A 23,826-nucleotide genomic window follows, 5' to 3' on the forward strand; every position below is an offset into this window, starting at 1 on the left:
TGCCTTTAAATAACAACTTGCAGTTATTGCAACCTGAAGCCTTGGTTCTTGTGCAGTATCTGACACACGACTGAGGGCTGCACTGAGGATTTCCAGAGAGAATTACCTTCTGATAATTAAATGCAGTTGTTTGATTGCTAGCGTGCATGCGACATAAAAATAGAGACTTTGTGAGCTGGTTTCACACGGAGCATGTTTGCCATGTTGGATTTCCTGTCTTCCTCATCCCAGAAGCTGGGATTGCCAGGTGGCTGACAAACCTCCCTGGGATCAGCTCTAACTGGCATGGGAAAGTCGTTACATGTGTGTGGGCACATCACAAAAAAGTTGTTTTCCACAGTGACATCTGTTTGCTCAGATATAAATGGATCAGTGACTGGCCCATCTGGAAGCTGGGGTGCTTTGATCAGTGGTTTGCCTCATGTGCTGCATCCACCACTTCTGGAATCAACACGCCATCACTGCTGATTTCAAGTTGTTTCTCTCTTTTTGCAGGTGAATTAGAGAAAGTGACTCCCAGAGCACCTTGGCTGTATGAACTCTTGAGCTGTCAAGGGACTGAGAGGCTTATGAAGAGGTTCTGTCAGGCAAAACAGTGCTTAGCAAAGACACCAAGGAGGAGGGAAAAGGAGAAAGGGAGGGAGAGAGAGCTGAAACACTAACAAACCATGGTAGGTATTTGTTGTCTTTCACAGGCGTGCATTAGAAGTGTTTTCTGCTGCCAGGCCTGCATGGGGCCTGATCAAACCCGAGAGAGGGGCTTTTCTGACCTTGCACTAACTGAGGGATGGTACTGTATGCTTTGAGCAGAGCAAGTGAGGTTTGATGTACTGTCAGCCTCTTAAAGCCAAAGAGTGTTCTTGTGAGCCTGCAGTACATGAATTATTAAATACCAACGAAGGGGATGCTCATAAGGTTTTCTAATAAAACCAGCATTAGCAGGCTGTAGCAAACAGCATCAGTGACCTTGAACTCACAGATTTCATTACCAAATGCTCACATTCCCCTTCCACCTCTACCTGACAAAAGCAAGTTTTGATTATTCACATCCATGTGTGTGTGACTGAAGGTGCCTCTGTGCACACTTCGTGGCAGTGTAGATGAAATGTGTGTACCAAATATAGCTGGTGTGCATGGTTTAAGTGAGGAGTCACTCCTCATCTGCCTGGGTTTGGCTGCAAATAGAAATCCCTGAGATGTGGGATTTGTAAAGATGTGCAAGTATGAAGTATTGTCATGGTGAGATTTTGAAACGTGTTCACAAAAATGCAATAGACCTATTTAGTTGCTGAACAATGAGTGGAGAGCAGTTTAAACATATATATTTTTAAGCCCTCTAGGGTTTTTATTGAGAGAGTGGAAATGAGAATAAATGCAATAAATTTTAAATACAGTTGCTAACATTTGTGTGCCTGGTTGCTGCAGATAGGCTGTGTGTTTATATTTGTATTAAAAAAAAAAAAAAGACCTAAACCAAGACTTTTAGCAGTTACAGAGGGAAAGGGAGAAAGAACACTTTGCAAAGCAGAGTTGTTAATATATTTTAAATAGTGTCCCATTGTGTCATTCTTTTTTGCCTGAATTGTAATGACAAGTTGATCTTGTTAGCCCCTCTTCATTAGAAAAGAAAATGTGTCTCCCAATTAGGAATTAGCAGTTTGTTTCTGATCCACTGCTGTAACTGACATTTTGTAAGGTAGAAGATGGTGGGTGAGTGGGTAAATGCAGCTCGGCCGTTTCCCTGCAGCCCGGCTGTATCCATGTCGTGGATAACCACAAGAGGGACCTCCTGGAAGCATTCTGCAGCCTATCAAACTGCAGGGGATAAAACCAGCCCCTGACAGATGAATTGTTACTGCCCAAATTATCCATCTGGGTAGGAACACAAAAATTAGGAAGGGAATGATGTCATGACCTTCAATGGAAGAGACACAGGGAGTGCAATAAACCAGGAAATCATGGACAGTTCCTTAATAAGGATTCAGCCTAGAGGCCTGTGAGGTTGTTGAAAGGCCCTTTGTGTCCTTAGGAGTGGGTACAGCTACAAACCCATGAAAAAGGGGTGAAAATGACACCTAATTAAGGTGCTTAATGTGTAGGAGGAACAGAGGGGTTTGGCTGGTGATTCTGTTCTGGGAGGCTTTCAGCAGTGACTGATGTGTCTGTAGAGACCAAGACTTACTGCTACCCTTGCCACAGGTCTGTGCTGTGATCACAGCTGGTCTGGGGCACTGTTTAGATCCAAAAAGTGTCACCTGAATAGTCTGCAGCAAACCCAAAACTTCCTAGCACAAGTGAAGTTTACCTCCCTCAGCAGTATCACTCAGGACTCTGAGTTTCACTGCAGGCTTTTTAAATTAGCACTCTAATGTCTTCCTATTCATTTGAATGTTTTTTAAAAAGAAATTTCGGTCTCTTACCATTTATCTTTATTCTCATCTTCATTCATGCCTTTGCAAATCCCTGCGCAGTGGCTGAGCCTCTCACAGTTCTGTGCTGCCTGTGAGGGACTGGCTCTTTGGCTGCCTGCTCCAAGCTGTGCTGCTCTGGTCCCTGGCATAAACACAGGAGAGGTGGCTGCACTCAGCACTTCCAGAATATGCAAAATTGTATTTGCACAGTATCAATAACTTCTACAAAGCAGGAGTCATCTCTCGTTGCCTGCTCTTGTTTCCACATGCTATGCCCAGTCTGCACGCTCCCTGCCAGGCAGGATTCCCATTCAATGCTCCAATAAGTTTGTCCTCTTTTCTTCCTGTTTCCCACTCCACAACAGAGATCGATCCGATCTTTTGCTAACGATGACCGCCACGTAATGGTGAAACATTCAACCATTTATCCATCTCCAGAGGAGCTTGAAGCTGTCCAGAACATGGTCTCAACAGTAGAATGTGCCCTTAAGCATGTCTCTGACTGGATGGATGAAAAGAACAAGTCTGCAAAGAGCGAGGGTGATGTGGAAGCCAAGGAGGAAGCTGCAGAAGGCACTGCCAAGTGAGTGAAGCCTCGGCTCACAACGTGTCCCTGTGCTGCTCTCAATGGCTCCTTTCCTCCAAATAAGAGTCGTAGTGTTACCTGGCTCTGCTGCAGATGGATGTTCATAGGAGGGGGATATATTTGGACTTTTTGATGTGAGAGCACGTGGGGGGAGCGCAGGGAATGGCAATAAGCCCAGTGTGGGCAGCAGTTGCTCTCTATTTCTTTGCTTATTTTACTGTGATGTTGTGAAGTTGCATTTAGCAGACAAACCTTTCAGTACTTTTAAGCAAATACAATTCCCTGGAACACACCAGTGCTAATCGACAGCCATGTGCTTGGGGGCTCCTGCAGTCTGATACAAAAAAGAAGTTTTTATAATCCAGCAAAGTTTCCTAAGCCTCCGTTACTTTCCATTATTGCCATAGTTTAACCCCTGCTGGTAACTCAGCCCCACTGAGCATATCAGCCCCAATCAGCATAGGTGCTGATTTTTTATAAAAAAATAGTCCAAGTGGGCAGTAAATGCTTTGGAGACAACTGGAAGAGACAAGAGCTGGTGCTGGCCTGTCAAAGAAGCATTTCTTGCATTTTACTCCACGCTTTTAACCAATCCGAGTCTACAAAACTGGCTTTTGTCGCAGTCTTTTTTCTCGGCACTCAAAAATTAAGTGTCCCTATGTTGCTTTGAAAAATCTTTACTGTGACTCTTAAAGGTTCCCCTAAACTGTAGCTGGAGAGTAAAATCCCCTTTAATTACCCTCAATTGTTTCATTTCCAGGGATCAAGGTGGTCGGACGTTATGTGGCGTTATGAGAATTGGCTTGGTTGCAAAGGGCTTGCTGATCAAAGATGACATGGACCTGGAGCTGGTTCTCATGTGCAAAGAAAAACCCACAAAGACCTTGTTATGTATTGTTAAAGACAATCTCCCAGCTCAAATTCAGGTGAGTTCGTTTGCAGCAGTCTTCCCACAATAGCTGTTAGCACTGCAAGGACTATTTGGGGAAAGGCTGGAATTTGTTCCAACAAGAAAGACAAGTGATATAAAGGAATATGCTCTGAATCTAAGATGGCATCTGGAGCGTGTGACATGCTTAATGTGGTGACATGAAGTCCTTACTCACAAAATGTAACCTCTTCTTGCTGTTGTTGCCCTGCCCCTGTTTGTGCTGTCAGTTCCCCGAGGGCAGCTGACCTCTGTGTGCAACTAACCCAGGGTGGGTTTGGGTCTCTGGTCCACCCAACATCAGCTGAACTGCAGAAATCTTTCCTGCTCAAGTGTGTCACTCAGTCCCTGTTGTTGTCCCCTGCCTGAACCTGCAGTTCCCCATTGCAGCTGCTTTGCTTGGGCTGTTCCCACATAAACCCCTCTGTGCTGCCAAGGTGAGAACATGTCACTTTAGGTGGTCACTCATTTGGGCTCATGTTAATCATGACCTCACATTTTTTTATTTATGGCTACTTAATTCTGATGCTGGCATCCAGTGGGCAGCAGTTGCAGCTTGTTTAGGGATACTTCTGAGGCTGAGGAATCAGTTCAGCTTCCAGGCTCACCAACACTGGTGCCAAGGATCTGCCTTCAAATGTTCCACTGCAAGTGCCCCTCTGCAAACCACAACCAAACTCAATCTGCTTTTCTTCTGATCTGCTTTTCTCCCCATTTTACCATTTTTGACAGCTGTAAGTTCTCACCATTTATTTTGTCACACAAAGGGCTTGTTTTAATGGGCTAATGTTGTTCCTAGAGATGTGGCCTTATCCATAGCTAAAAATACAAAGGATCTTTTGAGTAGTAAAGAGTAAATTTTACTTGTTTGAAAATGATAGGCACGTATTGAGTATTAAAGAATAAACCTTGTAGTGAAGCATGAAATGAGGAGGGCTGAAAGTGAGAAGTTAGTATGTGCTTCAAAAAAAGTGAGATAAAATGAAAAAATAGACATAATTAAAATCTGTGAAGACTGAATAAATTCAAGAGACAGGCAGGTAAGATCCTGTGGGGAAGGACTGTGAGTGATTACAGAAAAGATGAGAGAAGAGGACTCTGACTCATTAAATGCTCCAACTGTTGTAGGCATGGCAGACAAGGAGAGGTTCTGCAGGGGGATCAGATGCTGTAGGTGAAGGAGGGTTTAGGCCCATTAGTGGACAAAAGGAACAAGTGAGGCTCAGAGACTCAGGAGCTGCTGCTTTGCTGTTTTGAAGGCTCATGGTGAGCAGATGCTCAGCCATTTTCATCCCAACAATAAGGGAGCTGCAGAGCAGATTGCAGCAGCGAAGGGGTCAGAGCACCTACCTACTGGTGTGCTGAACCAGGCTCTGCACAGAAGGGGTGGCTGGAGGCCTCTGAGCCATCTGTGGCTGCCCTTGTCCTTCTGGAGGGTGAGAGAGGTCCCAAAGGGTTGCTGAAAGACCTGCAGAGAGACCACTGCAGACAACTCTGATACAGTGCATGTTAATGGAGCGAACTGTAAGGCAGTTGTAGCACTGGCTACAAAAGAAATGTTTTAAATTGTTTTTAATGAGGGAGGCAAGGCTGCCTTTGTTACTGCAATGCCCTGTAGCTTTCTCATTAGCTGAGACACATACACAGATTCTTCACTTTTTCAGTCGATTTGGGAGAGTCTTGAAATCTTTCTTGGTGACTTTCAGAAACTTACAGAAGAGAAGTATCTGGTGGAGGAGCATGTAAATGAGGCAGCTATTGTTATCCATAACACAAAGGAGCCCAAGCTCACTTTGAAGGTGATACTCACATCCCCTCTCATCCGAGATGAAGCAGAGAAGAAGGAAGGAGGTACACAGAGCGTTTTAACTTGGTTTTAAGACTGTTCTAGCTAAATGTCCTGACTGTGCAGCACAGGGTTAATTGGCAAGTAGGTTTTTAATTGTGCATCATGTATTGACTAGACTGGTTATCACCACCATGACTTACATTATTTGTGCCTTGAAAAGACAGCAGTCACTTAAATTTCATGTAAATATGTGTAGTTTTCCTTTCAAGCAATATTCCTACAGTGTTAACTCTGACATCTTAGTTCTCCTTTCTTTCAGACTTGCTATTTAATTCTTGAGCACCTGGCGCTGCACAGTCTTGTTTGCAAATTAAGTCAGTCAAGTGGGATTGGTTCACAGTTTCTTGAAAAACTCATAAAAATGTTTCTCTTTATGTAAAAGCCCTCTCCTGCAAAGCTCGCCAGTGTGTTGTCCTGGCCCTCAGTTTTTATTGATTGATGATGTGTATGTTTCTGGCTTTAAGAATTTCCTAATTGGGATACAATTGAAGTTACGGTGCTGTGACACAGCACTTTTGCTTCTGAATTGAACGTTGTACCTCATGTCCTTAGAGTAAAATAGTTCTAGAAAACTGTCACTTAGTCCTTTCCGTTCCTTCTCCCTCGCCGCGGTGTCACACAGTTCTGTGCTGCAGGAGTGGGGCCTGTAGTACCAGTGAGTCTGGAAACAGACTGTGAGCAATAGAGAAGAGCAAATGTAGCCATACTTTGTTGTATTTTTAAAATCTTTTCAGTAATTTCTGCTTCCGCTTCCCAAAGCTATCCCTAGAAACTTTGCCACTGGATGATGTCAGACCTTTGACCAACTGGCCACTCTCTGTCATGACAACTGAGGCAGCTGGGCCCATGTGGGCTAGGGAACTCCCTGTTGCTCTCTTCCCATTTCTAGACTTGCCACAAGTCCTTTGCTTCCTCCCTCTCCCACATGGAAAACCTACGGGGTGAGAAATGTTGGTCAGTTTCTCCTCATTTTGTTGGAGGCGATGGCAGGAAGGATCCCTTTCCAAGTGACATGTAACACTTTGGCAGCAGTTGAATGTAGAAAAATCTTACAGAACAGATGAATGGCAAAGATCCCTTAATTACACTGGCTGTTTATTCTGAAATTAGCAACAATGCTGTTTCCAAGACCATTAAAAATAAACTGCATATTGCTTTAGTTGTTCAGCTTCCCACAAGATGCTGAGACCAGCCCTGGAGCTGCTGCAGCTCATCCATGTTCATGAGAGAGCCCGAAGTGTAGGACGAATTCCGATGGTGAAGGATTTGTGAGATTCCCACCGGGGGATACGGTTTTACACAAAGGCTTCTGCCCAAGTATTTTCTTGTAAAAATTGATGCTGTAATGCCAGCGAAGTCCAGGAATTTCTGAATTAATCTCAGACTAAAGGAGAGTTGGAATTTTATGCTTTCTCATGCTTAAAACGTAGGTGGTCTGGTTTTTTTTCAGTATCTTAAAATATTTTCAAAGGTCTCTACTATATTTTTGAAATTTAAAATGGTTTTACCACCTCTCCTGAAGTGGTTATACACTGTCATTCTGTGCAGCTGCTGAGAACAGGGAATAGGGTCATGGATCTCATTTTAAAGCCCAGGTTCCTTGGCATTGATTCATCACTAAGAACAGAGACATTTATCATATTCCTTTCCAAGGTATATGGAGCATTAATTATGCAGATCTCACTAAGTAAGTTGGGAGGGATACATTGTTTTTGGTAATCTTTCCAACCATTTAGATTGGAATCACTTAGAATCAGACCAAAAAAATTTCATCTGAATAGGGAGAATAATTGGAGAAAACTGGTGAAAACACCTTGATCTCCAAAGCACTGCCATATTTTTTCACTACCACTGAACAGTGTCAACCAAAAGTAAGTAGACTTCCTATGCAGTTTTAAAAACCTGTCAGTTGGCTCCATGCATTCTTTTGACTGAAGGAGCTCAAAGTGCTGCTGAACTTGCCTTTCATCTTCCATGTAAGATAGGCCCAGACTGCCTGGAGCCTGTGGAAAACTGACCAAGGTTTCTGTGGTGGGATTAGCACTAATCTGTCCTCTAACAACCCAGGTCAGGCCAACAGCCCTTGTTCCCAGTGCTCCCATTGTTCTGTAGGAATGCTGTGTGTGCCTTCATGCCCTGATGTCAGAATGTATCGAAAAACATTCCTGGATTTCTCTTCAGTCCCCACCTCTTTGGAAAAGTGTTCATGTTTAAGATGTGGTGTATGTCCTATTTGTTTTTGCTGCTCCTTAGCAAAAATAAATAGTGGCTCAGTGTGTGTGTGCATTTTGGTGTTTCTCACAAACAGCTACCCATAAAGCTCTGCTTTCTCATGTTGAGAAGTCAAGCACCTAAATTTGCCTGCATTTTGCAGCCGTTTAAATTTTAAACTTCCTAAGAAACTGAATTTTTAGTCACAGCATCAAATTGGGCTTTGCAGACCAGAACCTTGTATCCTGAAACCAGTTGTTGTTACTGAGCATACAGTAAAAACAAATAATGTAATTACAAACAAGCTGGCTCACCAAAGTGGGGCTGAAGTCCCGTTACTCCTGGAGCAGGACATGGCCAGTGATGCTCCCAAGGGGCCAAGTGCCTCTGCAGGGGCAGCAAGCCCCAGCCTGCCCTCCCCTCTCTGGAGAACACAAGGCTCCTCGTAGGGCTCAGATGAATGGAGTTGGCAGCTCCTGTGTGAAGAGAATGCTACAGCAGTGGGGAGAGAATTCCTGAGGGATTGGTTCTGCGTTGCATAGTGTGAGCTAACGTCAGGGCTTTAGAATTTACTCTTTACTAAACTCCTTGGATCGCTGCCCTTGTTAAAACTACAAGGAAAAAAGGAAAGCTTTGCAATCCCATTTGAAAATTTTGATTTGGTCTCACTTTCCTGACTGGCAGAGCATGAAGAAACATGCCATTCTCCCGAGGGGTCTGAAGGGAGCCCGCTGCAAGCCACTCGCCCTCTTCACTGCCTGTTCTCCTCATCTTTCTGTTTAATAGAATCTTGCACCCCAAAGATGGCAGACTGCAACATCAGGACACTGGGGCTGAACAAGCAATTGGCAAAATTCTCCAAGATATTTGTAAATTAGGCCTTGGGAAATGGTCTTAATCCTGTAAGAAAATGTATAGTTCTAAATTGTTGAAACACATCTTAGGAGGGTTTTGGTTCACCTGAATGACAGGTGACATGTATTCTGTTTGGTTTGTAGTTTAAATGAAAAATTAATTTACTTTATCAATGGCTGCAGCACTCTTTAGCAAAGCCTCATATAACACTGAGCCCCAGTTCATTGCAAAAAAATCATGATTTTGCAGTCAGTCACCTTTGCCATTTCTAACGTTTTAAAAGAAGATTCTGATCATTCATTGACAGTACTTGTTTGATATAATACTTGAGCTTTAAGCAGATGTTTATATTGTCTGCAGTGAAGTTTTCTCAGAGAACTACCCAGATGGATGTTGAGTAATCCTGTGCCACAAATGTCACTCCAGAAAACAACGAAACTGTGAAGGAAATTTAGAAGCAAATCTTGTGTTCCAAAGTGACCTTTTGTGCTCAAAGAAAGCCAGAGCTTTGAGACTTTGCAGCTTTCATTTGGACACTGATTTGCAAAGCAGACAAGAGGAGTGATTTAATCCCAATCCTGGAATACTGTTGATGAGGGCAAAAAAACAATGCAAATATCTGCTGTGAAGTTCACAGGGGTTAGAAAATAAGCTTATAGCACTTGAGTCAGCAGCTGTGAACTGCAACCATCACCTGTCAGACAAGATACTGGTTCTGTTCAGTTTTACACTGGTGGGGTTTTTTTGCTTTGGGCTCTTTTATTCATCATAACATCAAGTGCTTTGACCAGAGCAACTTTCCCAGGAAATGGTTTAGGAGAGGCAGCCTTAACATTAAAGATGCAATTGCTTGTGCAGCCAGTCCCATTCAAAGGAACCCATGGAAATGTCCTTGGAGATGGCACTAACACACTGATGGTACTTTTTCCTCATAACCTGTCCTGGTATTTTAGATGTCTTACTGGATTTTGCTCATCTAGCAGAGTTTTCCGTTTGGAGTGGATTTAGTATTTCATTCACCTCTGCAAAGGTCTCTAAAGACCTGGAGAATTAATCACTATGAATAATGAAAAGAGTGTGTTTCCAAATTATTTATTTTTAAGTCAAGAGTAACTATGTATTCATAGAAAAATGTCATATTCAAGGTTTTAGTTAAGCCATGGATTAATTTTGTTATTCCAGTTGTTCTCAACATCAGCTAAAACTAGTATCTTTGTAATGTGATTTCACAGAAATGTAGAATCTGTCATTTATAAAGAGTTTCCAGAGAATCTGGATGTCACAAACTCCTTTGGATTAAAATAAAATAAATACAGAAGGACTGATAGAGATTTCCCCTTAATGTAGAATGGGATGTGGCTGCTAAAAGCAGTTTGTTACAAGTTGGTTGATAAAGGGGGGGAAGGCAAAAAAGTGTAAACCTGGACAGAAAATATCAGTGTCTTGTCTCTCAAATCCATCTTCGAATTTCCTCTGTTGGTTTCAGTTGCTGTTGGGAAGCTTTTACATGAGGGCACTTCCTCTCAAATACATTAATGACCTGGAAGTTACCAAACCCATTCTTTCATATGCTCTGGTTATATGAAAGACTAATCAAACTAAAGTATTGTACTAGCATTTCTGTATATTTCTTCCATTGAGTTATACTGGCTAGTACTGTTAATGCAGTAATATTTCAAATATATTCAATGTTTTTCTTTGGAATTCTCAACAATTGCATGGATGTAATTTCACTTTCTACCTATTACATTTTTCTTATTACCCTCTGAGAATATCTTCCTCTTGTCCAAAGAAGCTTTGAAATTCTGTGCCACCTTTGTGGAATAAAAGTCACAAAGAATAAGAGGGAAAAAAAGCCCAGTACATCCCAACAGAAAAAAAAAGGAAAAGTGCTATAGAGCTATTTTCTGCCCTGAAATGTGTTCTACATTTTTAATAAGATCCCAGATTGTCTGTAGCAGTGGCCATCTTTATTATTACTATTATTTTACAAGGAGTGAATGCCTTTGCTTCTGTTGCACACGTGCACATTTACTACCTTTAATGGCTTCTTTAAATTAAATAACACAGTGCACTTAAATTCTGGGAGTCTTATTATCTCATTGAGATGCTGCCGCTCTTTTTGTATTGTGACAGAAACCCCTTGGTCAAATTGTATCTGTCTCTTTTTATCCCATTTTTACCAGTAGATAATGTTGCGATGAAAGATCCTCCGGACTTATTGGACAGGCAGAAATGCCTGGAGGCCTTGGCGTCTCTGCGGCACGCCAAATGGTTTCAGGTTGGCTCTTTGTTCTTACCTTGTTGTTATTGTAGCCTTGCGAGGTTTTATTTGAGACAGTTTTAATTTTAATGCCTCTTTAATTTCTGACTAGTCCCTCCTAGAGCAAAGGTCTAGAATTCCAACCCAGTGCTGTACCGTGCGAGGGCAATTTGACAGGGAGACAGTCAGCTGGTCCAGAGTTGTCATGAGGCTACAAAAGCAATCTTGACATTTTGCTGCCTTTTTTATACATCTCTCTAAATTCAAGTGTACTTTTATATAAGTGTTTTTATTTTGCATGAAGCTGATTAAGTATTAAGTAATAATAATTTAAAATCTATCCCAGGACTCTGTGCATTTAAAAAGAAAAGCAGAATTGAAGACCAGGCTTTTGCAGGTGTATTGGAATCATTTTGTTTGTTTTAGGCCAGGGCAAATGGACTAAAATCATGTGTAATTGTCCTTCGTATTCTGCGGGATTTGTGCAACAGAGTCCCCACATGGGCACCGTTGAAAGGCTGGGTAAGTACAGAATGAGCTGAAGGCCACAGGGTCATGTCTCAGATCTCCTGAGAGTTGCAGCAGTGTCTGGACTGGAGAAAGCAGAGTCTTGTATGAGATTCCTCCTTCTACCCCTGTTCCTTTGCTCCCCATTAACTGCTCCCTGTGCAGAGGAGGGAAGGCAAGTAGTCCTCGAGTCTGTGATGCACTGATCCCATGGAAAGGGACACACTGATCCCATGGAAAGGGACACGCTTTTGTGGGCCTCGCACATCCCAGGGGATTGGCAACAGACTCCCACTTGTTGCCTTCCATCCCTCTTGTTTAGTATTGTAAAACTATCCTGCTCCCTTGACAATGCCACTCCTGCCAGTGGCTGTCACCCTTTCGTGGGCAGGTTTGCTCTGCGTGTCTGGAGAGGAACACTCTGTAGGGCACAGAGGTGGTGTTTCTCTTGTGTGGAACTGAAAGCCCTCTGAAAGGAGAACATTCACCTGGCTTGACTTTAGAGACCTCTCCTTTTTGACTTTTTGCGCAGACAGTGAGGACACCAGCTGCTCTCCAAAAGGTGACTCAGACCAGGGGGACAGAGATGTGCCCTGCACAAGGACATGGCCTCATCTGGGGCAGGTCTCTGTCCCTTAGACCTGTAGTGGATTACAGAGTGTCCTGATGTGGATGTTCATCCCCTCTGTCCCCCGCCCCCCCCATTTTTAACTTTCAGTCACAGTTACCCTTGTGTCCATACTAATTGTAATTTAATGTCTTCTAGCCACTCGAGCTTATATGTGAAAAATCTATAGGTACTTGTAATAGACCTTTGGGTGCTGGGGAAGCGTTGCGACGAGTGATGGAGTGTTTGGCATCTGGAATTCTGCTTCCTGGTAAGGGGCTAAATTAACTCCAGGAACACAAAGGGATGCTCAGCCCACCTAAATATTTAGCTGTTGCTGTAGGATTACATGAAAAATGCCTGCTGTGAACTCTGAACCTGCTATGGAGTGAAATTAATGTTTTTTTCTTTAAAATATAAAATTAAAAGAAAGGATTTTGCATAGTGGTAACTGTGTGAATGATATTGCCACTGCAGGAGAAGTTACCGGGGAATGTTAGATTTGTTATAAATTAACCCCTACCTCATTAAGGGGTTGCAGGTAAATAGACTTAATGATTATCTGGTTTCTACAGATTCCTTGAAATCTACATATCTGTCCAAATTATGTGTTTTCTTCCAGACCTACTGATTTCAGTTAATGTTATCACCCACGTGCAGTGTTTACTTTGATAAGGTCTGTGGCCACTGCAAGGGTAAAACCCTGGGTCAGTTTGCATTGCGTGAGGCCTGAGTCCCTGCTGGAGAAGGGCTGCTGCCCTGTGTGCAGCAGCTGGGCTCAGCTGCTCTGTCAGTCCCTGTTTGCACCCTGCTGCTCGTTCCCTCAGTAATCCCCGTTCCTCTCCCTGCCAGGGGGCCCGGGGCTGCACGACCCCTGCGAGCGCGAGCCCACGGACGCTTTGTCTTACATGACAGTTCAGCAAAAAGAAGCCATTACACACAGTGCTCAGGTAGGGAACTCTGTGTGTGTGCAACAGTGAGGAATTCAGCTCATTAGCACCATTTATTCTCTGCCAGGATGGCTTGTTTTCATGGCAGTCCTGACAGTTCTTGGGCTGCACTATCCTGGAAAGGTTAAACCATAGATCAGGAGTGCAGGAGTTAAATGTGTGTGAAATCTTATCCTGGCAGAGGCAGCGAGGTGCCTGTGCACCCACCTTGGCTCCCAGCACAGAGCCCCTGGGTGGGCTCCCTGTCAGTGTGCCCTGCATTCTGTGATTCAGAAGTTCAGGAGTTTTATGTTTTCAGACATTAGTATTTCCCACAGCTATTGCAGAGGCCAGCTGTAAAAGCTGTCTTCTTGTCTGTCAAAACCACAGAAGTAGTTTTGTGTCTAAAGACTTACTAAAAAACTTGAGCAACTGAGGTGAAATCCTGCTGTGATTAATGTGTGTCTACTGTCCCTTTCAGCACGCGCTCAGATTATCAGCCTTTGGGCAGATCTATAAAGTTTTGGAAATGGATCCCCTCCCATCAAATAAGTCGTTTCAGAAATACTCCTGGTCAGTAACTGACAAAGAAGGTAGGTATTATTTGTTCCAAAAGTCACTACTTGAGCAGTAAACTAGGAGTTAATTTAGAATGGGTGAAGTTCTGAATTATGTGCTGTGAATGTCAAGTAGAAGCTATTCTTTGTTATATGTGGGGTGATTTTTGTTTTTTCAATATTTCATTGTGAGAATAAAATCTGGAAGTTCTGGTCTCTAGAAATACCAAGAGACAAGAGGCACAACAGCCATAATATAGCTGATGATTATCTTTAAGCACAAAGTCCCTTGGCATGCAATGAGCAGAAGTAGTGTTAGATTCTTATGCTGGCAAGGAGAGACTGCAGACGTGTTAAAAAGCATATAATGAGTGTCCATAATAAGAATTACTCAAAAATTATTCCTAGAAAACAATATATATCTAATTTTAAAAATTTCCATTTGTATTTTTTTGTAAAAACAATACTGTTGGAAGTCTTGCTTAGACTAAATGTGGAAAACAGCACTGCAGGTTTGCAGTCCTTATCCCACACCTGGTACTGGACACAGAGATCCTGCCTGGCCTGGCAGAGTGAGCAATAAACCAGTATTGGCTTTCATGTAGCAATAAGAAAGCTGTGACTGATGGATGAGTTCTCTTCTCTATAAACAAGCAAGAAACAGTGTGGGACTAATCAGACTCCTGCTGTGGGGTCGTGTTTTCCTAATGGCATATCCATATTACAAGGAACTTTATACCCTAGGTACAGGCTCATCTGCTCTGAAGAGACCGTTTGAAGACAGTGTTGGGGATGATAAAGATCCAAATAAAAAGATGAAGCGTAATCTGAGGAAAAGTAAGTGCAGCACTTCTCCACTCTGTTTTCAAAGATCTATTGTACAGGGGGAGCTGCTTTAAAAGCCTCTCTGTGTTGGCGTGGTAGAGCATGTGAAAAAGTCTTTGGAACAAAATTGTTGTCTATATCACCCTACATTTGGAATGTCAAACACATCTCTGTGCATCTGAATTTCCCCTGACATGCTTTACTAACTGAATGATTTGCATTTGTAAATGGGATTACCCTCAAGTTACACCAGAACTGAAGTTGCCCAAGCAGCTGAGGTACTTTATTGGTAACATCCCTGTATTGTGGGGTCTTTTTAAAGTACTGCAGTGACTTTTGTGAGTGAAGATTGCACTCTCTTCACTCTTCCCCTTCCTGAGTTAGATGCTGGTCTCTCAAGATCTCCCACAAGGAAAATAAAATGTGTAATCTGCAAAACATTGATGTTGCACATATGCACAGACTAGAAGTCTCTTGGCATTGCTGGGATCCAGTCATTCTGGTGGCTACTTTCATTGTGCTACTTGGATGCCAGTTCTGGATCTTGTTCCCCATTAGCTATAAAACTTGTTACTCCTTTTACAGCAGGCAGGAGGAATACAGCTAGCTGCACAACATATTAATGTTGTTAATATAAAACGAGGTCACAATAGTTGTTACCCCGAATTAGAATGGCTTATTAAGGACTTAACAGTGTTATGGCTCTCCTCGCCCTCTTGAGAAGCTGAGGGATGGTTTTGCTCCTTGATACAGACAGAAGGCACTGAAATGCAAACTGTTTCATTTTTCTGTTCATCTTGTTTTGTTCATTTTCCTTTCCCCTCCTTCCCCCACCCCTTCTACTATCTTGTACTAGTACTAGATAGTAAAGCAATAGATCTCATGAATGCTCTGATGAGGCTGAACCAAATCAGGCCAGGGCTTCAGTATAAGCTGCTGTCACAGTCTGGTCCAGTCCATGCCCCAGTCTTCACAATGTCTGTAGATGTTGATGGTACGACTTATGAAGCATCAGGACCTTCTAAGAAAACAGCCAAGCTCCATGTGGCAGTGAAGGTAAGGCAGCCTGAAATAATCTGCTAACCCCACATCTTGGGATGGAGTATGAAATGTACTTAAAACTAGTGATATGCAAGCTCAAAATTAAAAAAACCCAAAACATTAAGCTGAGCTGCTCACTGTGTGCTCTAAAGACAGCTGGTTCAAAGAGCATCACTGGTTTTGTGCTAGCGGTGGGGGGAAGAATTTCCTGGGGCTGTACAGGTCAGCTCATGTTGCAGTGGACTGAATGTGGTGGTGAAATTCTGGATGGGAGGGGTTTAGTTCTGTTCTGTTCTACTCCTTCCTCCTGTTGGTTTCGAAGTGGCATATTGGTGGCTGCTTCTTTCTCCCCCTCCTTCTCTGTGTCTATTCCTGGCTTGTGAGCTCCTGGAAATAGAGTTCTGTCCTCGGTGCCTGAAGAGTACCTCTGTGTATTGGGTAAACCATGATTTATCCAGTTAAATTTCCAGTAGGACACTGGTGTCATTCAGAGACTGGTCAAGCTGCTGTTGCTTCCTGCAGGTGCTCTACATGACAGCAGGACAGACTGGAATGCCCAATGTGAGCATCCACCAGATGTGGTGCTTGGGGAGATGGCTCAGTGGTGGGCATGGCAGGGCTGGGGTAATGGATGGTTGGACTCAATGATCTTAATGGTCTTTCCCAGCCTAAACGAGTCTACAAAAGAACATCTGTTAATGGAACTGCTTTTCTGATAGGAACAGGCCCATCTGTCATTCTGTGCCTCATTTTGTTTTGAACAAGAATTTCCTTTTTAGAATCTTCATCTGGCAACTTTCTGCTTTCCTTTGATTGCAGTTTTGAAAATCCCATTGTCCTATGTGCTTTCAAGTTCAAAGTGTCCAGAAGCATCTGAGGGCATGTGTTATTCCTTCAGGAAAAGTAGCTCCCTGCATGTGTGTACTTCCAGACCTTTTGCCTCATTCTTTTATTTTTCCTACCTCCCTGCAGTTTAAAAAACAAAAAAAAAAAGCGCAAAAAACCCTCTTGCCCTGAAAAACTGTGACTGCTCTGCCCTTGAACCTCTCTGCGTCAGCCAGATCTGTGCTGGTGCCGACCCAGCTCTGTTTTCTCTAAATTTACACATCAAAACATCCGCGATTCAAGCCAAGAGGAAATGGGTGGTGTGGTCAGAGTTGCTTTTTTTTTCTCTCCTTCTTTCTTTCTTTCCCTTCTCAGCAGACCCAGATCCTGCCTTCCAGCCTTATAAGAGGGAATAATGTGAGATTTCACTTTCTAATCTGACGTTTTTAAAATGTAGAAGCCCCGAGAACGCAGCCAGATGTACCCCAACTGCATGGCAGCTGAGCCACGGGTTTACCCAGGCAGGTCTCAGCACAGGGTTTGAACACAGTCATTTCTGCAGACTTTGTTCTTGGCCCCAGATTTTCAGCAGAGTTTCAGGTTCCTTTCAGTTTCCGTTGCCCTATGTGTGGTAGCTCTGTGCAGCTGGATCAGGAAGCTGGTTAAGGGAGAGGCTGGCCTTGCTCATGGAGGATGTTTTTGAAGGAACTGAGCTCCAGAAGTACCATCTTGTACAAGGCTTGAATTCTCACAAGACTGTTTTCTCACATTTGCCCCACAGTCTGTCTCTTGATATGTCCATAGACACAGGGGGGAAATCATGCATGAAACTATTTCCTTATAAGGCCATTAAACAGTGTCTTTAATTTCTTACTTTACAAGGAATTCTTGAGATGATGAATGATGCTCATGAGTATCTTTGAGACTAAAATTCTGCTTTGTGTTGATTCCACTTTTGGAAACCTGAAATTATTTTCCCCACTGATATTGTATTCCCTACTGATAACCACTGAAATGGATATCTCTATTTCAAATAGGAAAAAAATAATATTCTAAGGAATCTGCCTTTTTATGGTGTATGGTGTATTGTTTCTTGTGTTGTGATCAACTTTGTATTTGCTCCTGTTCTGCTACCTCTGTCACAGTTCTCTTCATGGGGCTTTGTTGTAGGTTTTACAAGCAATGGGGTATCCAACAGGTTTTGATGCAGATGTGGAGTGTGTAAGTTCTGATGAAAAATCAGATACTGAAGGTAAAAATGAAACAACATCTTCAATCTCAAGCAATAATAATACTGGCAATTCCACAGCTGACACCTCCGCTACCCTAGAGGTAAGGATTGCATTGAAAGTACAAAAGATGGAGGTGTGGGGTTTGGGGTTTCACTTTTCATTGGGTTTTTTTTCTGCTCTACTTGTCAGAATGGTAAAACGTAAAATTCTTCAGTTGGGAAACAATTTCCAGTGTGTAATCATGGATGACTCAAACCACATACATGTTTAGTCCACTGAGAAATTTCCAGGGGAATGGAAATGGAGTATTTTTAATGGAACTGCCCTGTTTTTATCCATAGCTGAGAAAATTCTATTGTAGACTGATCTCGTGTGCTGAGATCTCAGCTTTACCTTGCTTTCCAAACAGTTTACAGACATTTCTACTAAGACACGTGACTCAGTCTGAGCTGGGTAGTGCCAGGACATAATGAGGTGGAAGAGCAGAGATGTGTGCAGGGCTGGGAAGGCCAGTCTCTCTCCTTTCAGTGTGAAAGCCTTCAATTTCAAGGAACTTGACACCGTGGCCCCACCTTCAGCTTCAGATTCTCTCAGGGTTGCAATTCCAAGTGCAGCTGGTGTCATGTTTAGTTTGTGCAGGCACCAGATCAGGCCATGAGGACAGCAGCCCTCACTAACAGAAATAAATGGGTGTGACTTCTGTGACACCATTGCTGGTCCTCATGCCCTTCTTCAGAGACTTGCCCTTTGCTGTGCCGGCATCGCTGGTTGCTGCAGCCAGGGCACTGTTACCTGTGATACAGCTGTGCAGAGGTTTGGCTGCATTTTGAAGAGAGAAAGGCTCTGAAGTAACACCCTGCATGTCTCTCTAGGTAAGAACTCAGGGTCCCATACTCACAGCAAGTGGTAAAAACCCGGTGATGGAGCTCAATGAAAAGAGAAGAGGTCTGAAGTACGAGCTCATCTCCGAAACAGGGGGAAGCCATGACAAGCGCTTTGTGATGGAGGTGAGAGGGGCAGAGGTGCAGCTGGGGAGGGTGCACCTGGTCATTAATGGTGCAGCAGAGTCACTTGCTGCTGCAGCTCACATTTTTGCTATTTTGCCTTTTGCAATGCACAGCCGTGGTGGTGATTTCTCAGGTTATGTATCTCTTTGTTGCTGTGATGATTCAGCTGGGGAAAGGAATAGCCTTTCTACTTTAGGAAAATACAGTGAGAATTCAAACTGGATTCTGACCAAAACTTCATGACAAAGAAGACTCCAGGGTATGGGTTAAATCCAGTATGCAACAGATATGCTGGTCCTCTTTGAATTGCAGTTGTAGTTTCCAGATTCCCAGTATCTCTGACACACTGCTTCCCAGGATAACCTTGGTATCCTTTAGCAGTTGCAGATCTAGAACCAAGAGAAATTTGTCACATAAAGCACTAAGGATGTTTTTTCCTACTGAAGTTCTTTATGGGTGGCACATCAGCTGAGTGGGTGCAGCATGGTGTTCCTGTGCATCAATACTAGGCATAAACTCATGTCTTAATTTTCAGGTAGAAGTAGATGGGCAGAAGTTCAGAGGTGCAGGCCCAAACAAGAAAGTAGCAAAAGCAAGTGCTGCATTAGCAGCACTTGAAAAACTGTTTTCTGGGCCTAATGCAGCAAATAACAAGAAAAAGAAGATTCTTCCTCAGGTAAGAACTGTAACTTGCTTTTTGGACCATTATCCCAGGTCTGGGTTGGTTTTTGATACAGAAGGCAGCATTTTAGTAAAGTGAGGTTAACACAGGCTGGTGGTGTTGTGAGCTGGCTGTTTGGGGGTGAGATCTTGGCCCTGCTGCAGTTATGTGGATTCAGGAGGGTAAGGGAGATGTAAAACCAGTGCGGTAGGTTGAGGAAAGTTGTAAGGAGATAGGAAAGACAGCATGGAGGAGCAGCAGAGAGGCTCAGAAGCCAGCAGTGTTCAGTTATGCCCAAATCTGAGGTAAATAAGGCACAGTCTGAGGGAAGGGACTGCCAGGGCTGAGCACGGGGAACGTGCTGGGCTCTGCAGGCAGTGACAGGGCCAGGGACCCGCTGTGTCCCTGTCACTCACATCCTTTGGCACAGCACTCTCCAGTCTCTGCTCAGCCAGCCTGGCACATCAGGCATGTTTACAGAGCCCTCTCAAAGGGGATGATTTAATGCAGGTGGCCTTGTATTCCTGCAACACTCACTCTCTAAACTGCTATTTTTTGTCACTCTGGGCAGACTAAAGGGGTTGTCAATACAGCTGTTTCTGCAGCAGTCCAGGCTGTTCGAGGCAGAGGACGAGGTGCTCTAACACGAGGGGCGTTCGTTGGGGCAGCTGCTGCTACTGGATACATAACACCAGGTAAGGCACCACGCTTGTAGCTGACAGTTTAGGATTTGTCTGCTGGGTGTTCTTTTTCATATGTGTTATTCACCTGTGCAAGTGATTCCTTTAACCATCCGACATGGAGCAGAAGGCTTCATGGGGGTTTAAATAAATCAAAGAGCTGGAAAACTGGCAGACTGTATCCTTTATGAGTGTGCAGCTCAAAGCTCTGTGTGCACAGAGCACACAGTTATGGGCATAATGGCTGTCTTGGCTTTATTATTTTATGATTTGTCCTCATAGTTCATTGCCATGGCACAATTCCCAACACTCTCTTCCTGCCTAAGAACCTTCTGGATCATGTACTGGTTTAGCAATAGGAGTGCCTTTTCCAAGAATCCTTTGTGAACATGAAGTCAGCAGGCTCAAGAGTCCCTGAGCTCCCAAAAATCCTCTACGTGAATTCCACCTGGAAGCATCTAATAGTAGCTTCTGTGGTGGCCAGAAATAAAAGAATTTCTTTTCATACTCTGGCTGATGGGGAATCATCATCCGCACTGCATTGTTCTGATTAGCAGAAACAGCTTCTGAAGTTCAAGGGCTTCTGGTTCCCATTTCACATTTTCACAAGAAAATGTTCATGAAATGATCACTTTCTCCATCCTCAAATTTCTTTTCAAAGTGCATTTTCTTTGTGACTTTATAGCATGTCTGAGGTTTGTGGGTGACATGTGAAAGGAATACAGACATTGTTTTCACTTGTTCTAAGAACCACAGATTTGTAAGGATGAGATGCTGAAGATGCCTTAGTCAAAGCAAATCCAGTAGTAGCTTCCAAAAAATAACACTTCTAGTCCTCATGCTCAGGATTTCAGATTACAGCATGAGCTCCAATTAGACCCTCCAGCAGCTCGCATGTGCTAATAGCACAGCCCTGTTGTTTGGGAGCCTTCCTGCCTGGCACCATTGGCAGCATGTCATCTTCATTGTTCCTGTATGGTCATGTCATTTTAAATATTAAAACCCAGTAATTCATTTTTAATGGCTGTTAACATTGTTTTTGGAACTGTCTGTCTGCCTGAGGAGTCATTTAAGAGACACTTTAACCTGCCAAGGGGCATGCTTCTTGCCAGTGTGGAATTATTCCAGAAGTAAGTTTCATTTCCCAGTTGCTGTAGTTAAGCTTTTATTGGCCTTGGCCTTCACAGATTATTTCTCTCTATCACCTATTCTTCTCAGAAATCTCTTACTTTTTTGGAGTGACACCAGCAGTCTCACCAGAAAAAGAAACCCTGTAAAGCCTTCATGAACTACTGACATGTAGAAACCAATGCTGGTGTTACCTGTGTTGCTTTTTCTCTCAAATACTTCAGAGTCACACTCTGCTCTCTGGGGGAAAATGATCTGTTTGTGTGGAGGTGTTCACATGTCTTCTGTGGAACTCTGTTAGAAATGGCAGAGAAAGTCAGGAGCTTTACTAAGGGGGACGTGACATCTACCACAGGCATAAAGCGTTTTCTTTTTAAAGGAAATTTAGGAAAGTGACTGTTCTCTGCATAGACTGCATTTGTGTTTTAAGAAGAACATAAGCAAATGAGATGTCTGTCATGCCAACTCCATGCTCTGACAGTGCAGACTTGAGGGATTGAGTGGAAAAGAAAATGCTGAGGAAATGAAATAGGGAATTTTAACTCTCTGATGCTGAGGCTTGAGAAAGTCCCTGGCAGCTTGTCCTTCTGGCCACCATGTAGGAACATTTCGGTGTTTTCAGCAATATTTGTATGTATTGATGTGAGTTTGGTTTTGCTGTGCTCCTGCTTCAGGCACAGCGTCCCTGCTCATGTGCAGGTGTGCCAACACTGACAGGCAGGGCAGGGAATGACCCCTCTCTCTCCTGTGTTTCCCTGCAGGCTATGGAGCACCGTACGGATACAGCACAGCGGCACCAGCCTACGGTACGTACAGCCCTGTAATTAACACCTTAGAAATTATGCAGAAACTGTTGTGGCAATCCAAATGTGGCAGTCCAAGGAGAAATTCAAAGAGATTTAAGCTCTTAAACCATGACAACAACACCACTTTTATGCCATAACCTTGTGGTTCTTTTTTGGTTGGAGTAGCTTTTTGCCTCTGCTTTGCCTGGTCTGTGGAAGGACTGCTTGTTCTAATTGCCTGTTCCCTTCATACTGGAACCCAGTCAAAGTAGTTCCCTTACTTTTTACAGCCAGTCTGTGCTCCATTCAAAGACTACCGAAGGGCCTATTTCAGCATCTCTGACTCAGATTTAGCTAAATGGCATTACAGTAACATTGGTGAAATGTTTGCTCCCAAGTGTAAGTGACTTGTGGACAAAGCTCCCTTAATGCTGTCTTTGAAGTCTATGGGCAAATACCCCCCCCACCCCTGCAGGCTAAAACACCACTGCTTGGGACACCAGGATGGCTTTTGGGTAGTTGGTACTGGTAGCAATCAGTCTGTGAGGCAGCCAGGACACAGTCATTTGCCACAATGCTTTTCACTATGAAACATGTTCTATTAGGCTGGCAAAGCACTGGTTTCATGGAGATTGTAAAATGAGCTGATAACCAGAGAGCTGTGATGGAAGGGTTTTCCTTAACTCGGCTTCTCCCTCCCCACTGGCTTGTTTTATGCTGGACTAACAATGCATTCCTCTAACCGGCCCTTTTGGTTACTTTGAATGAGGTTTATGTGGCAATGGGAGCAGGGCAGTTTGGAGTCAGTGATATGTCCTGGCACACACAATGTGAGCCCACCAGGACCAGTCCCAGCAGCCTCTCCTGTGGCAGGGACTGGTCACAGTCTGCTGCTCAAATGACTGGCATGCTTCAAGGCCCGGAATTTTTCATATGGGAAACCTCTGCTTCTGCTTTTTAGCATTTGTAGTAAGTTGTTCCTTCCAAATCTGTCTAACTTGGGCAATACGAACTCCCCTGATATCATTATAAAAGTTAAAAATATTTTGAAATGTCAATTACATGACTTTTCTAGAGGTATGAGCTCTAACAGGGCAAAAATGGTGCTGCTTTATGGAAAATATTTGCTTTGCCTGACTGGGACCAGTTGGTCCAGTTCTGTACTGAGAGGGAGAATGGGCCTACGGTCTGTGTTCAGTGTGGAATTCTCCCCCAGATTTGGAGCAAACCTCTGTAGTTTTACACCTGCTGACTGGCCCTGTCCTCTGACAGAAGGGCAGCTGGCAGCAGGGCTGTCCCATGGAGTGCTGTCCTTTGTGGTGCATCACACAAGGAACAGCAACATGTTTTCTCAGAGAAAAATGAAAGGGAATTTAGTTTGGGGTATGGATTTTTTAAGAACCCCCTTGGTTCTTTTCAAGCAACAGTCTCTAAGTAGGATTACTGGTACCTGCATATCTGTGTTTTTACAAGCAGTGACACACTGTGACATGAGGAATCCTTTCCCTACTGAAGGCAGGAATACAACTGTTATCAAGTTTCCCTGCAGCTTTTCTTGCTTTTTTCATTCATTCCTTCCCGTTTGGGATTTTTTTTCTCATTATGCCTATTTTGGGAGCTGGATTTTAAGCACTTAGGTGTATATATGTGACATATCACTGACTTCAAAGCATTGTGGAATTGGATGCCCCCATTCTTCACATAAAGAGTTTCTGTTCTTAATGTCTTATGATTGTGATGCAAAGTTCTGGGATAATGCTTTTTGGCTGTAAGGTAAACATGTCTCTTTGCCTTTGTAAGCTGTTGCATGTTGGGAAACTTCACTTTGATCATCCGGTGCTCTGAAATACCTGCTGTTGCTGCTTTGTGATTTCTAAATGGATACATAGGTTAAATACTAGAATTTAAATAGGCAAGATTAAAAAACCAAACAAACGTT

At 43.4% G+C, this 23,826-nt stretch overlaps 1 protein-coding gene across 7 annotated transcripts in view; it reads left to right on the top strand.

Annotated features, from left to right (window-relative positions):
• STRBP (spermatid perinuclear RNA binding protein) overlaps positions 1-23,826 on the top strand; it is a 59,430-nt gene that overhangs the window by 22,022 nt on the left and 13,582 nt on the right. For 2 of the 7 annotated variants that reach the window (XR_004061214.1, XM_030961196.1), the window contains exons 2-17: positions 496-671; positions 2,777-2,994; positions 3,758-3,923; positions 5,632-5,776; positions 11,027-11,121; positions 11,530-11,625; positions 12,377-12,488; positions 13,070-13,167; positions 13,628-13,739; positions 14,448-14,540; positions 15,385-15,584; positions 17,565-17,726; positions 18,499-18,633; positions 19,169-19,309; positions 19,866-19,989; positions 21,864-21,908. Coding sequence is in view for 6 of the 7 variants with exons in the window: in XM_030961196.1 (XP_030817056.1) it covers positions 669-671; positions 2,777-2,994; positions 3,758-3,923; positions 5,632-5,776; positions 11,027-11,121; positions 11,530-11,625; positions 12,377-12,488; positions 13,070-13,167; positions 13,628-13,739; positions 14,448-14,540; positions 15,385-15,584; positions 17,565-17,726; positions 18,499-18,633; positions 19,169-19,309; positions 19,866-19,989; positions 21,864-21,908 (1,945 nt within the window). In the remaining variant the exon portion in view is untranslated. Of the gene's footprint in view, positions 1-227; positions 248-495; positions 672-2,776; positions 2,995-3,757; positions 3,924-5,631; positions 5,777-11,026; positions 11,122-11,529; positions 11,626-12,376; positions 12,489-13,069; positions 13,168-13,627; positions 13,740-14,447; positions 14,541-15,384; positions 15,585-17,564; positions 17,727-18,498; positions 18,634-19,168; positions 19,310-19,865; positions 19,990-21,863; positions 22,380-23,826 lie in introns of those variants that run through there. The other 5 variants (XM_030961193.1, XM_030961194.1, XM_030961195.1 and 2 more) reach the window with 4 other exon arrangements.

The sequence above is a fragment of the Camarhynchus parvulus genome, chromosome 17 (assembly GCF_901933205.1).
Source record: "Camarhynchus parvulus chromosome 17, STF_HiC, whole genome shotgun sequence".
Lineage (NCBI taxonomy): Eukaryota > Metazoa > Chordata > Aves > Passeriformes > Thraupidae > Camarhynchus > Camarhynchus parvulus.